General features: G+C 44.4%; 2 protein-coding genes across 2 annotated transcripts; one reads left to right on the top strand and one right to left on the bottom strand.

Moving 5' to 3' along the window:
- Window positions 1-6,277: 6,277 nt before the first annotated feature.
- Window positions 6,278-8,854, top strand: LOC101772578 (probable receptor-like protein kinase At1g33260). Its single transcript, XM_004951157.4, has 2 exons — window positions 6,278-6,981; window positions 7,869-8,854. The coding sequence occupies exons 1-2, from the start codon at window positions 6,510-6,512 to the stop codon at window positions 8,573-8,575; spliced, it is 1,179 nt and encodes a 392-aa protein (XP_004951214.1). The 5' UTR covers window positions 6,278-6,509; the 3' UTR covers window positions 8,576-8,854.
- Window positions 8,855-9,350: 496 nt separating this feature from the next.
- Window positions 9,351-13,626, bottom strand: LOC101772176 (transmembrane protein 120 homolog). Its single transcript, XM_004951156.3, has 10 exons — window positions 13,304-13,626; window positions 12,495-12,573; window positions 12,292-12,386; window positions 11,645-11,749; window positions 11,464-11,543; window positions 11,143-11,233; window positions 10,930-11,037; window positions 10,411-10,497; window positions 10,197-10,265; window positions 9,351-9,957 (listed from the first exon to the last, which is right to left on the bottom strand). Exons 1-10 carry the CDS (start codon window positions 13,511-13,513, stop codon window positions 9,817-9,819), a joined length of 1,065 nt encoding a protein of 354 aa, XP_004951213.1. The 5' UTR covers window positions 13,514-13,626; the 3' UTR covers window positions 9,351-9,816.
- Window positions 13,627-13,898: the final 272 nt, after the last annotated feature.

The raw sequence follows: 13,898 nt of genomic DNA, 5'->3' as shown, positions 1-13,898 counted from the left end.
TGGTTGACCGGTCAGTCAGAAGCTAAGGACGTTACGATGTCGATGTCGTCGGCTAAATGCATACTGATAGTATGTATATACTAATTCAATGCTAGTAGCTAATAAGTAGTTGATCATCCAATTCCTACGAGTAATGCCCATCTTAATTCTATATGTCGATTTCCTACCACCCATAAAATGGATTGTATAGCATGTATATATACCACGTGCAAGTCAAACTCTGCTTATTAGCATTATATATGTTTTTTTCCCATTGTATAGTTAGAGCAACTACCGCCGGCGCCTGATATAAAAAGTATATGAACGGTTTAATTAAGATATACTCCAAATTACTATTCATTTTAATTTTTTAGATACATAGAATTTTCTACATATCTAAACATAATATATATCTAGATGCATAGCAAAAATTATGTATTTAGAAAAGTCAAAATAAATAGTAATTTGTGATGGAGGGAATATACTTTAATTTCTTTCCATTATATATGTATTTGTATATACTTTTTTGTTAAAAAAGGATATACGGCGCAGTCCACAAAGGTGTAGCTTTGATCATCCATTTCTACAATTACGTTTCTTGATGAGAGTCTAGTGGCATCAACCTTATGTTACCATAAACTACATTTATTATTACCATTGATTTATTGGTTGTCAAAGCTTAATAAGCTAGCCTTATTAGGGACAAATCTAGAATTACTCGTATATGATTGGAGGAATTAATAAGTGGTTTTTAGTAATAACAGGAAATTAATTAAGAGGAAGAAGTACGAAGAAAATATGTCCTTGATATTTAGGGTTTAGGCAGAAGCCATTAATTAATAATTTGATGTGGCAGTGCCGTACGGTGCGTGCAAAACGGATACGATAGGAGTAGTCAGTTCGTACGTACACCCCCCGTCCAGCACGCTTGCCTGCACCCTACCCAACCGTATCAAAGCATTATGTTCAAGTCCAGCATTAGGTACTATAGCGTAGTACGTACGTACGTTGATGCGACTGATAGCTAAAACTGTCCTTGTACCGATTATGGCTTGTTTCAAACTATTTGTTGTATAGGGCTAGCTTCTATCAGATTAAACATGCATGGATATATCACCAAATTAAACCGAGCGTATTATGTCGGTGTGCCAAAATTAAAATAACATGGAGAGATCTTCCGTCCAGGTTTCTAGCCCCGGTTGCTTTTAGACCCGGGACTAAAGGACCTTTAGTTCCAGGTCTTTAGTCCCGGGTCAAACGTAGGGCCGATCCTGAGATTTGGAGGCCCGGGATGAAAGTAAAGTCGGGGCTCTTTAATATAAACATTATAACAAAAATATATGAAATGTTACCAATAAATACTTAAATGTATCTAAAAATAATATTCATATTAAATTATTTATACATATCATCTCAAATTCTGCAATCATCTCAGCACAAGCTAAGAAATTACCATTATTATCATTATAAAGCTGTTGATTGCTTCCTCTGAAAGTCAAATTGTGTTTACCAAAAAATTTCATACCGGCTATTATTCTTAACAAAACTTGCCTCAACCGTTCTTTCTCCTTTGTGATTTGCTGCTGCATTTTTTATCAATTGTTTCCTTTTTCCGCAGTCTAGCTCTCAATTCATTCCAATTGTTCATGTTGCTCGACACTATTTTCATGTTCTCTAAGCTTCTCACTGATATGCCTCCAATTTATAAACCCATCACCTGCTAAGGAACTAGGACTTTTGCTAATGCTAGACTTGAAGATCTTATAGTAGAAACAAAAAACTTTATCAACGTGCTTCAAATAAACTAACCATTTTCTATCATGTACCTCTCCATTGCTTAATTTTCTAGAATAATGAGCATATGAAAAATATCTTGAGGTGGCATTAAGAAGAAATTCAATATTTTCTTCTATTATAGGCCCTTTCTTGACTAATATGTCTCTTGCTTTATTATCAAGATTATCCCAATTTATTGGACCATCAATATCTGAAGTGTAAACTGGTTGCTCATCAACACTAGCAAACTGTGCATGTGCACCTGATGCATTTATTATGTTCTTAGAGTCACTTGCATTGTTATCATCGACGATGATGTTAACATTTTCTTCCTGATTTCCATTAGTTGGTTTATCCACAACGACTATTGCCAACTCGTCTGGGTTCGTCGAAGCGCCCGTATTATTCTCAGGGCCCTGATTACTCTTGCAGAATTTGTCCATAGCTCCGCTCTGTAATTTCTATCAACTCATCCACACATCGTTTTCTTTTTCCTTTTCTCGTTACCTGATTCATATTTTCTAGATGACATGATATTCCACAGTGCTAAAATTATTATAAATACACAATAGTTATAAATTAGTTGAGATTAAATAACTTGTGATAGTGAAAATAATTCATGGTATGGAGAATTGGGGAATTAGCAATCGAATCGCTTGATACAGAAGCAAATTGACGATCTTCTATCTGATCTCCGCCCGTCCGCCGTTCCGCCGAGGGGGGGGCAGGAGGAAGGAAGAAGACGGGCTCCTACTAGGATTCCTCTGTAATCCTACTAGGACTCATACCATGTAATCCTACTAGTACTCCGCCTTGTAACCGACTAGTTTTCCCGCTTCTTAGAGTATATAAAGGAGGGCAAGGGTACCTAGATCAGCAGAACTCTCAAAACCACCAAGAGGTTCAACACCAAACAACACCCAAGCGCAGGACGCAATATACAACACCCCAAACAGGACGTAGGGTATTACGCTACTCTGGTGGTCCGAATCTATATAAATCCGTGTCTTGTGTCCTCGCTTTTACCTTTGAGTTCCAGATCCGACGATTCCCCACCAACCAATCTACTACCTCGAGTACCCCCTCGTAGGTTGCCGGTATAATACACTGACAGGGCGCGCGATGCGAGTGGGAGAGAGGACCAACAGCAGGATGAGGCGATAGGGATGATGCGGCGCGGTAGATGAATTGGGTCCTTTTTTTTACCATGAAGTGGGCCCACCTTAATATCACCTTTTACTATGAACCATTGTGGGCGGGGCAGTAACAAAGGCTACCTTTTTCTGAGCTCCCACCTTAATGCTATTTGGAACATAAGCATTGTCCTTGCCTTAAGAATTGCGTTACCGTTACTCTACCCCCCAGGGCTGGCCCTGGTCAAACGGCCACCGCTGACGTGAGTTTTAGTCCTAGTTGGTAATATCAATCGGGACTAAAGAGACCCTTTAGTCCCGATTGTAACGGCTAGTGGGACGAGCGAATCTGGTAAGACGTTTAGTCTCGGTTGAAAACACCAACCGGGACTAAAGCCCCCCCCCTAGTCCCGGTTGGAATTACCAACCGGGACTAAATGCCTCGCCTCACCAATCGGGGCCTTTAGTCCCCCCCCCCTCTCCACCTTATCCTCTCCCCTCCCTTATCTAGCGCAGGCATTCTTTCTCTTCTTCCTTATTTCTCTCCTCCTTCTCTCTCTTTCTTCCAAGCGGGCGGGCGGCTGGCATAGGTGGGCCCATTTTTTATTTTTTTTGAACATTTTTAGTCTAGTTGGTAACACAAATCGGGACTAAAGAGTTTAGTCTCGACAGATTAGTCCAGGTTGGATTTTCGAAACCTATGCGTCTCTCCAACCGGGACTAATGATCGCTTTTCCACCAGTGATACCTGAAATGGCCTCATAATAATATAATAAACCACATAATACCCAAAATTAAACAAAACCAAAATAAATAATCAAACAAGTATAAATAAATATTCTTTAGTTGCAAAAGGGAGAAAGCTAGAGAAATAAACTAATCCGTAGTTAGCCACTTAATTTGGTGGTTGCATGGATATACATCATGCGATTATTAGATGTTAATATATATCGACCTGATTGAACAAAATTAAAGTGAAAAATACTTACCCATCTGCGTATATCAACAGTTAACGACAGTTGAACCGTTATCTCTGTTTGTGCCTGCATACGACTGGCACAATCCAAAAGATATTTTTTTTAGATCAAGGAAAACGTTCAATCCAAAAGATATATCCAACCACAACTAATATAATATATATCAATAGGCATTTGGTTGTTGCATGCACTGCACGTTTGGTTTATTCGATCTGATGGAGTGTCACTTTAAGCCCTGTCGGTTTTCACTATAATTTCCAATTGCTGCTGCATCTGCATGCGCGCGATGGATGGATGCCACTCAGATCATACATGAAACCTATAATTCATTTAATTAGCAGCACTACAAGCAGAAAATTTAATTATATTCGTGCTTTTCGTTTAATCAATTTATTTATTTCCTAGTTAGTTAGACTTGCTTTTTCTATCGTTTGTTTGTGTACAGTACGAGATATTGCTAGCTCTTGACATGATATGACTTTAGTTTGGTATCATATATGATGCATGGAATGTAGTATATGTAAAGTAGCAGTTGCGTGCATAGATATATGTATAGGCCGGGCTATATATAATTAACTAACTAACTAACTCTTGCATGCCACCTTTAATCCTTTTTGATTCAGATACATACTGCGAATATATATAGCTACGCACCAACTACAACTGAGAATCTGTGGCGTGCCAAGAAATGCATACATTATCATCAGTAGTGTAGCCGGTATGCATGTCACATATGACAATGAGAGTAGCAGGAACGCGGACGAATGGAGCATCTGACGTGAGCGAGCGAGTATAGAAAAACAAGTTGCTTGCTTTTGTGCTGACATCGATCGATCTTCAGTATGAAAGCGAGAAAGAGAGCGACGGTTCACCTCACCGACAATATAATCTTCGGAGTTCGTAGATCGATGCAGTTTCTGACGAACAATATTGAGCAACGGCTCAGCTGAGTCTAGCTTGTGTCTCAAGTTTACATACGGTGTTTCACCCCCGACCAGGGTTAACTGATGATTTCGTCAGAAACAGCTTATTATGAGAAGTACAAATAAAGTGGTTGCTGCCACGCATTATTGGCCTCCATCTCCCTGATGCTAGTTAGATATATATTGGCATATTGCTTGTGTATTAGCTTAGCTAACCATATGATGATGACGATGAGATGATGGATGGACCCTGTAGCATATTCTCAATTAGCAATAAATCCGTTGGACAACTAACAACTGAGGAACACGAGCAAGTACGATCGACCATGTCGTCACATCTCCATCGATCAATAGGGAACGCTAGCTGTTGCAGCTTCAAGCAAGCAGAGCACTGTTGTACCTCGATCGACGATCGCTTCCAAAAGAAACTACTGTTGTCGTCTGTTTTGCATGTCTTTGGAGAGAGAGATAATTCTTTGTTTATGCATGTAATTAACGTTTAACGATCCAAGCAGATGATGTCGTAGCTAATTATATTAATTAATTACCAGTACTGCATCCACAGTACAGTTTGGTGATAGCTGCGCTGCAGGTATATGCATGCATGCACACGGCAGTGTGGTACGCTGCTAGCTGCTGCTTCAACTCAGCAACAGTAGTAGCTGCTAGCTATAGACAGCTGAGGCCAAACCTACTAGTAGTCCTCTATGTACTGTAAATTAAACCGTACGTCCTCTCTCCTAATCTTTTTTTTACTGTACTACTACGTGCCTGATGTGTTGTGTGTTGGGCATGCATCGGAACCAGCGTTACGTTCATTCATTGCACGTACTATATAGTGGTACATGTACGTACGTGCCCATGACCTCATCGATCGATTAAAATTCGTGTGCAGTTCGTTAATAACCGTGTAAACAATGTACAACAGGATCGAGTTGGCGTACGTGCCACCTGGGTGGACTTCACACTGCTCTAGCATAGCATAGTACATGCATATGCATACTACTCGTGTATATAACTAACAATATCGTCGCGCCGTCCACTACAAACAGCCACTAAACATTTGCATTAATTTAATCGGATATATATTATGCTGATCGATGACATTAATCTCGTCACAAGCTAAAGTTTGCATTGGTCCCTGCATCTATCGCATATTCGCGTTGCTTCATTCACATGCATATAGGAAGGTGTGGGTACTAAAAAAACTAAAGTACATATAGGGATTTTTATCTTCACAAGTAGTACAACATCTTGACCATTGATTTAATTTCATACCATAGTCTACTCGATCTTTGCAAATCCAGTTTGAAGCTAAAGCCGGCCTGCATCATTCATCACACTGTTCCCTTTTTCTTTGTTAATTCTAGTCCTCCGCTCCATCTTTTCTCTCTTTTCCTTTTGAGCGGCACTCTTCAACAACCCATCGATGGAGACGGAGTGAATAATGAAACGAGTTAGCTGGTGCATACAAATCAGGCTAGCTCTCCCTCCCTGATTCCCTTTAATTTCATTTCCATCTGATTAATTATATATGATCCCGTGCTGTATTGTATCAGTATTATATACATTTACACACCACTGCACCATCATATATATCGCCTTGAATTCACCTCTGGTTGTATTGCAGCTCCCCCGTCTCCTGCTCTCCCATTCCCCCCCACACTGAAGCAGCTGCTGCTTCTGACAAGCAAGCAACAGCGCAACCGCGAGCGGCCGCCATGGAACTGCCCGTGGCGCTCGCCATCATCTTCTTCTGCGTCCTCCTCCTCGCCTCCGCGGCCATCGCCTGCCTCCTCGTCCGCCACTGCCTCGCCGCCCTCCGCCGCCCCGACGCCGACCCCGAGGCGCCACTGCCCCACCACCACCAGCCGCAGTACGAGCTGGCCTTGTCATCGGAGTCGCCACCAGCGGCTGCGGCCAAGCAGCAGCAGCAGCAAGCGCCGCGGCGGCTGGCGTGGCGGGAGGTGGAGGCGCTCACCGGCGGCTTCGACGAGGCGGCCGTCGTGGGCCGCGGCGGCTCCAGCATCGTCTACCTCGCCAGGCTCCGCGACGGCGCGCCCGTCGCCGTCAAGGTGCACCGCTGGTGCGGCGGCGAGAGGCGCCTGCGCGCGTTCCGCCAGGAGCTCGACCTGCTCCGCCGGCTCCGGCACCCGCACATCGTCGCGCTCCTCGCGTACTCCGACGACCACGGTGCGTGCTCATTTTTGATTAATTATTCGTCTTCCCCTGTTACTTTACTTTTCTGCTCTATTCTTTTTTTTTTGTCTGCTCGTAAAGAATAAATAAGTGAAGCTTTGACCCTACGCTACGCTACGCTGCTTGGTCCATCTGCTTCAAACAAACTGTCCCTGTTACAAACTTGCTTCTTCCTTGCCCTTTTTAATCACTGATGGCTCCTCTTGATCGATTAGCTTGTTTAACCTCATGTAAGTTCTGGATACCCACCAGTTTATATACAAGCAAATAAGAACTAATTTGGATTAGCATGAATATTTCTTACACATACATGCTGGCAAAATTTTCTTTTCTTTTTTGGCATGCACGCATTGACGACTTTGTTTACCCCTCAGTACTTATTTACAAGTCATGCTTTATATATACTTTTTTTTTCCTTTTTGAGGGAAAAGAAATAGCTTTATTATGTAGACTCGAGCAGTGTTGCTAGTCACCGAGGGGGAAAAAATATTGCAAATAAAAATGAAAAACAGGAGGGGGTGGTTGCTAGTTGCTACAGCTGCAAAGGGTGCGCGCGTGACATCACTTTACTCCCCTCCACCTAACGAGAGGAGAGAGGAGGAGAGCAACGGCTACACCTCCCGCGTATTTATTTCTTTTTGTACCATCTCCACTCCTTTCGTCAAAGTAGAACCAAACCTGCAGCTCGCCGATCAGTTTGGTCGTCGCTGTCGATTCCCTTCGCTTTCACAGTTCACCCCGCGGTTAAAACATACTAGTAAACACCCATGCATGCATGTTCCTAGTCGTATCAAAGAAATTACAGTGCACAGTGTCCTCAGCAAATTAACCATTGAGGAAGAGCAAGTAATAAATTATTGTTACTGCGTCCGTGCGTGCAGAGGAAGGCGGCGCGCTGGTCCTGGAGTACCTCGCCGGCGGCACGCTGGCCGACCGGCTCCACGGCGGCGCCACGGCCCCTCCTCTCTCCTGGCCCCAGCGCATGCGCATCGTCCACGACGTGGCCTGCGCGCTGGAGCACCTGCACGACGCCTCCGCCGGCGGCGGCGGCGCGCCCCCCGTGGTGCACGGCGACGTGTCGGCGTCCAACGTGCTCCTCGACGGCCGTGGCCTCGGCGCGCGGCTCTGCGACCTGGGCTCCGCCTGCGAGGGCTTCTCCGCCGCCGTCGCCCCCACGCGCGCCGCCGTGGGCTCGCCGGGCTACGCCGACCCATTCTTCCTCCGCACCGGCATCGTGTCCAAGAAGTCCGACGTGTACAGCTTCGGCGTGCTGCTGCTCGAGGCCGTCACGGGCCTGCCGGCCGCCGGCGAGCCCGGGTCGGAGAACCTGGCGGCGAGGATACTGCCGCGCGTCAGGGCGCGCGGGGTGGCGGGGCTCGTCGACGCCAGGCTAGGGGAAGGGTACGATGAGGAAGAGGCCGGCGAGGTGGCGAGGATCGCCGTGGAGTGCGCGGCGGCGCAGCCGGGGCTCCGGCCGGCGATGGCGCAGGTGCGCGCGTCCATCGCGGAGAAGGCGGCGAGGTCCATTGCCAAGGCCGATCACGGTGACCACCATATTCAGCTGAGCAAGCTGTTGGAGCTCACATGATTCAGGATTATTCTTCGTTCCCATTTTAATTTCCTAGCAGCAAATTGCTTGTTTGTGTCTCTTTTATCTGTGTGTTTGTTCTTGTAGCATTAGTACTAGAATCACCGTTTGGCTGTTCTCGTTGACTAGGGTACAAAGATCGATGGCGAGAACTTAGGCTTGTAAGGAAATGATTGTGCATTGGGAGAGGACAGAGGTTGACCAGAGTGAAATGTAAATATGATGGGATGGATTTTTTTTTCAGTATCAGTAATTAAAAAGGGTAAAGTTTGTCTGGCCCAGCTCTGCACCAGCTAGTAGAAATGTAGAGATGGGTGATGATGTGCAAGCAGAGCAGAGGAGAAGCATTCAAGTTGTTTGGGGTCGAAAAGCAGGGGCAGTTTTGGAGGGCGGGCCGGCAGGCATATGATTGTTCAAGGATTGGGTTGCGGCTTTGCTCCGTTTCTAGCGGGATTGGATTCTCCAAGCCTGGTCCTGCCCTGCAGATGTTTTTCGCGATTTAGTGCTTGGCATATGAGAGAGCAGCAGAATTTCCAGGACCACGGCATCCAAAACAGATGCATTTTTTTTTCTCTGACCAGACGCACTTGGAACAAGGATAGGCCATTTTTAGAATTCCCAGGACCACGGCATCAAAAACAATGGAAAATACACAAAAATTTATTTGAGCCGCAATATGCACCTGGAACAAAATGATGAATCCCCGTGAGCACTATTCTAACAGCAACAACAAAAAAGTCCCATGAGAATGTACACTAGTAGTCTGCTATTGGGATACTGTTGATAACATATGACCAATAATAAGCTTAACCTTATGTTAAGTAGTTGCAGCAAGGTTGCTTGCCATCATACCATGTGATGGATTGCCAGCACAAGTAGTTGGAGCACAAGACAGAAATGACACTCGTCATTCACACCACCCTGTTTAAAAGAGCCATGACACCACCAAACCTTACAAGCCTCTGCTCCATTTATACAGAGCTGCAACAGTCTAATACCCTTATTCTATACACAACTTTGGATACATTACCTATCTTTATCAAAACTCAAAGATTTAGAGCTCAAGCATACATGCAAACTCGCAATTTTCAACTGAAGTGGAAATATTTGTATCTTTTAGTCGTGTCGTCTAGGGTGCCAACTTGAATGACCAATTACCGAAGCAGGGGATTACAAGCAGCCAAAAATGTTTTATGGGTCAAAGGATTTACAAAAGAGATGGTGTCAGAGTTCTGCTTTCGTCAATTTTGATGCGGGCGGTCCTGCCTGCTCTTTGCCCTCTTCATCTTTGCTTTGAACCTCAACTTCAATACCAGTGTCTCCACAGTGTTGACAAAGTTGCCCACTGCCATTACCACCAGCAAGATCCCACAAACTACAACCTGGCAAAATTTGAAAACATGGTGCAAACTTCAGTTCATGACAAAGTGCCATACCAACATGGTCAGGACAGTTTTGACCTATCACTCCATAACCACCTTGATTCTTTAAATATTTTTTCAAATATTAGGCAAGGCAATAAATTCCGAATAGCAATAAATTCAACCAAGGACAGCTGGACAATATCTAATCCTATCTGCCATTCAACTGCCAATAGCGAAAAATGTTAAATTATGCTTGCCTGCCATTCGGAGGCAAGCCCGTGCAAAGCTGTCTGAAGAAGCAAAACTCCAACATACGCTTCAAAACCCTGCAAGCATGGAGTAACAAGGATCAAGTGATCAGTGCAGCATACAGAGGATATCTGTGATATACATAATTTATGTACAAAGGACTGACGACATGTTCTGAAGGAGCTACTAGGAACTGCAGCGCTTTGAATTAACACCACATACCTGTAATATAAAAAGGACAGGGTACAGCAACAAGAGCTGTCCCTCCACACCGGCTGTTTCTCCAGCGACAACATCCATTCTTTTTGCCTGTGTGTTGTGAGGAAAGTCACGTTGAGCTTAAAAAAGGTATTTGCATAATGATATCAGACAAAATTGATTGGATGGTTCACATTCTAGCAGTAACCATAACCACTGCCCCAAGGTTTTTTTTACCAGAGTTCGCTATAGCTTAAATGTAAAACTAAGAAAAACATCAAATAGATTGATGTACTCTTCATAAGCACCAAGTGAAGATACACATGTCCAAGTTCTATCATATACAGGAAACTTTTTGGTTCTAATTAGAGTCATGTTCTGGAACACTGAGACGTGCCCATCCTTTGAATCGAGGTCAAGAAATTTCCAAAGCTACAGTCATGTGATCCAAATTGCGAGTGTTAACTCGTGTTGTACTGAAACTTTCAATTATGTATATGTATATTGATTATTTTTGTTTCTTGAATCACGACAAGATATTACCTTTCCTAGAGCTATGCGAGTGCGTAATCTTTGGCGCTGATATCTGTTCTGTAGATGCATTGCAATCCCTTGCATTATTGCCCAACGCAGGAAGAGTTGCACCCCTCTCTGCAAAAGATCAGTGTTTGAGTGCAGTGTTCGAAGATTCAGGATTGCTGCCAAATGATGCCTACTCCAGTGCCTCCTCCAGGAAAAAAAAATTAGAGCATGTACCTGCTTACTAGAACAATCAGGCTGTCCCTTTATCTCCCATGTAAGGCTAATAAGAGCCATTACCATTGCTAGATAGTGGTGATATATCCACCTGAAAATAGTAGCGAAACATTATAAAAGGAGCATGCACTGGAGAAGAAATCTAACAAGTAAATAAACTAAACATAGTTTTTAGATGTTGATCAAAGTCCCTTCAAGTACCGACAAATTATTTGACTTGAGAAAACTTAACTAAACATGTTTGCAAATGACACTTAAGTGCTGCAGTCAAATGTTTTAAATATCTTAAGCAATGAAAGTTCAGAAGTGATGATCCCTTACCATGGACGAATGTCACTACCATTTGCAATCAACACATTCTCCCGCAAAGCAAAGCTAGCGTACAGGAACAGTAACCAAGCCTGACAAATGGAAAGACACTATTTAGAATGTTCTTGTTGGACAATACAGTGCTTTAGCAGGGTAAAAATATTCAAGGAGTATCATAGTACTCATGAAATACCTGGTAGACCTGAACTGCCCAAGCTGGAAGGCATCCATCCCATATCCACCATCTCAGTAGGAGGAGGATAGATGGAAACAGCAGAAACTTATAGGCAGTCCTATCCTGCCAATAGAAAAGGTTAAAACATCAACACCATTTGTGTCATGCATTCTTATAGTTTACAAGATGCAATGTCAGTTCAGCTCTAAGATCAATCAATTAAGGATTATTTGGATTCGAAATTTAAATATGTACTTGTACATAACTTTACAACATATTTACCATCATACAGCCCAGCACTGTATGTTTCTTTAGTAACTAGAGGTTTGCAAAACATAACTGTATCACACAAAACAGGCTAGATGTTTCACTGGAACGCTTTCTGAATTTTCCATGTTTACCCAATTATCCTGATGATTTAAATTTCCCTTAAATTTTGTAAGCAGTGGTAGATTAAAGGTGAGATGTTATATGAGTTTATTTCATAATGCTTACAGAAATCAAATTTTACGCGCATAGGAGCAATCATTAGAGTGCGCAAGCCATGACTAGAAAGGGTCTAAAGTTTAAGCAGATGATATTGTCAATTCATCTCTTGATATCATATCCGAAAAAAAATCTATATACTCTTTTTGAATGACATTGAGGAAGTATCTTAAGCGTACCCTGTAATTATTGTACTCATCCTTGATTTTGAGCTTATCTTCCTTCCTAGCCACCCGCACATTCACAGGGCCTAGAAACATCTTAAGGAACTTCCCTGCATGTTCAGAAGAAAGTACATCAAAATCCACAAATCATTACCTGACATAAGCATTAAACTTCAGCCCAAGCAAAAAGGTGGTATATGAAATGAAACATATCTAACCATTTCTCTTGCTGGGGAGAAATGAGGCCACATCACTATCTGCGATGGCAACCCTGGCACGCTCCAATTCCTCCTCGACCTGCAGCAAGTACAAATGTCAGATTTAGCTGATGTCCACATCAAACAACAAACGCATATATGCTCACAAGGATAGAGCTTAAGTGCTGCAAGGTGTTAATAAGTAAGAACATGCTTAGGGTTTTACAAGAGGTGATGTTTCAGGTTTACAGCAGTACATAACCTCCTAAGAACAGGTATGAACTGCCTGGTTGCAAAGGGCAGGCGATGAGTGCAGAACGAGAGCCCGCTAGGTCCAAGCAAAATTAGCTTGAATTCACACAGGCACATGAGCTGTCGTCCTACTGGCAAGTCCTCCCACTTGGTGCGACAACAAGGTACTAGTATGCGTTCCTAAACGTGGATTGGGCTCCAATCCTCGAGCATCCGAAACTGTATTGGAACGTAACCATTGGAGCGCATGCAGTGTAGGGAGGATGTCTGCGCTTCAAAACTCTGCTATGCGGGGACAATAAGAATAGCCAACCTAATTAATCCTCCTCCAGGCGGATATCTTGATGCCTAATCATACAATGGGGATGGTGGCCCAAATTTTGATGATATCCCCGCCGTAGGGTCCATGGCCCACGCATGGAGCACGAGCAGGCATAAATTTGGTTTGGCAAGCTGATCGCGATCTGGAATTCGAAGCAAAGCGTGGTGAAGGCACCCGCGCGGCGCGGCGTCGAGGTAATCGAGCCCGTACGAGGAAGGAAGGAGGTGGAGGATGGGGTAGAGAAGGCGAGGAGGACCTTGTCGACCGCGGAGGGGTCGAGGGCGGGTAGCGAGCCCTGGAGGCGGCGGACGTCGGCGTCGAGTGCGACGGCGCGGCGGCGCAGCGCCTCCTCCTCGGCGGCGCGCGTGGCGACGAGGGCGGCGGCCGCCTCCCGCAGCTCCCGCGCCGCCTCGGCCGCGGCCGCCGCCTCCGCCTCGAGGCCGCGGGCGTCGCCGACGCGTGACATTGGGCTGGTGCGGCGGTGGGGGCAGCCGGGGTTGGAAATCGAAATTCGGAGGATGGATGGATTTTGCTTTTGTGTGAGGTGCGGCGTGTTCGTGCGGTGTGCCTTCCACGTTGTCACTGCCGGGTGGGCCCCACCCCCCGCCTAAAGGGAAGGGAAGGGAAGAGAGGAAAGACAACCAAGGAGGACCTCTCTTTTTGGCGTCTCTACTGCAAACTAAGTATATCTACGGTTATATATACATACATGTCGTTAAGCATCAGTATCTAGGACAAGTATAGGGTTCTAGTTGACCGCCAAGCAAAACCTGGTCTAGATAGTCGTGCTGGATAACTAATACGCATCCGCTGCCGTGCCTAACAAAAAAAATAATGAAACAATTAGTTTA

The sequence above is a fragment of the Setaria italica genome, chromosome I (genome assembly GCF_000263155.2).
Source record: "Setaria italica strain Yugu1 chromosome I, Setaria_italica_v2.0, whole genome shotgun sequence".
NCBI lineage: Eukaryota > Viridiplantae > Streptophyta > Magnoliopsida > Poales > Poaceae > Setaria > Setaria italica.
This window is presented reverse-complemented; position numbering and strand designations above follow the sequence as displayed.

Coding starts and splice junctions, on each gene's coding strand:
- LOC101772578 (XM_004951157.4), top strand. CDS start 6,510: ATGGAACTGCCCGTGGCGCTCGCCATCATCTTCTTCTGCGTCCTCCTC. Junction 6,982..7,868: donor CGCGTACTCCGACGACCACG/GTGCGTGCTCAT, acceptor CCGTGCGTGCAG/AGGAAGGCGGCGCGCTGGTC.
- LOC101772176 (XM_004951156.3), bottom strand. CDS start 13,513: ATGTCACGCGTCGGCGACGCCCGCGGCCTCGAGGCGGAGGCGGCGGCC. Junction 11,234..11,463: donor GGTAGTGACATTCGTCCATG/GTAAGGGATCAT, acceptor TACTATTTTCAG/GTGGATATATCACCACTATC. Junction 10,266..10,410: donor CTGTCCTTTTTATATTACAG/GTATGTGGTGTT, acceptor CCATGCTTGCAG/GGTTTTGAAGCGTATGTTGG.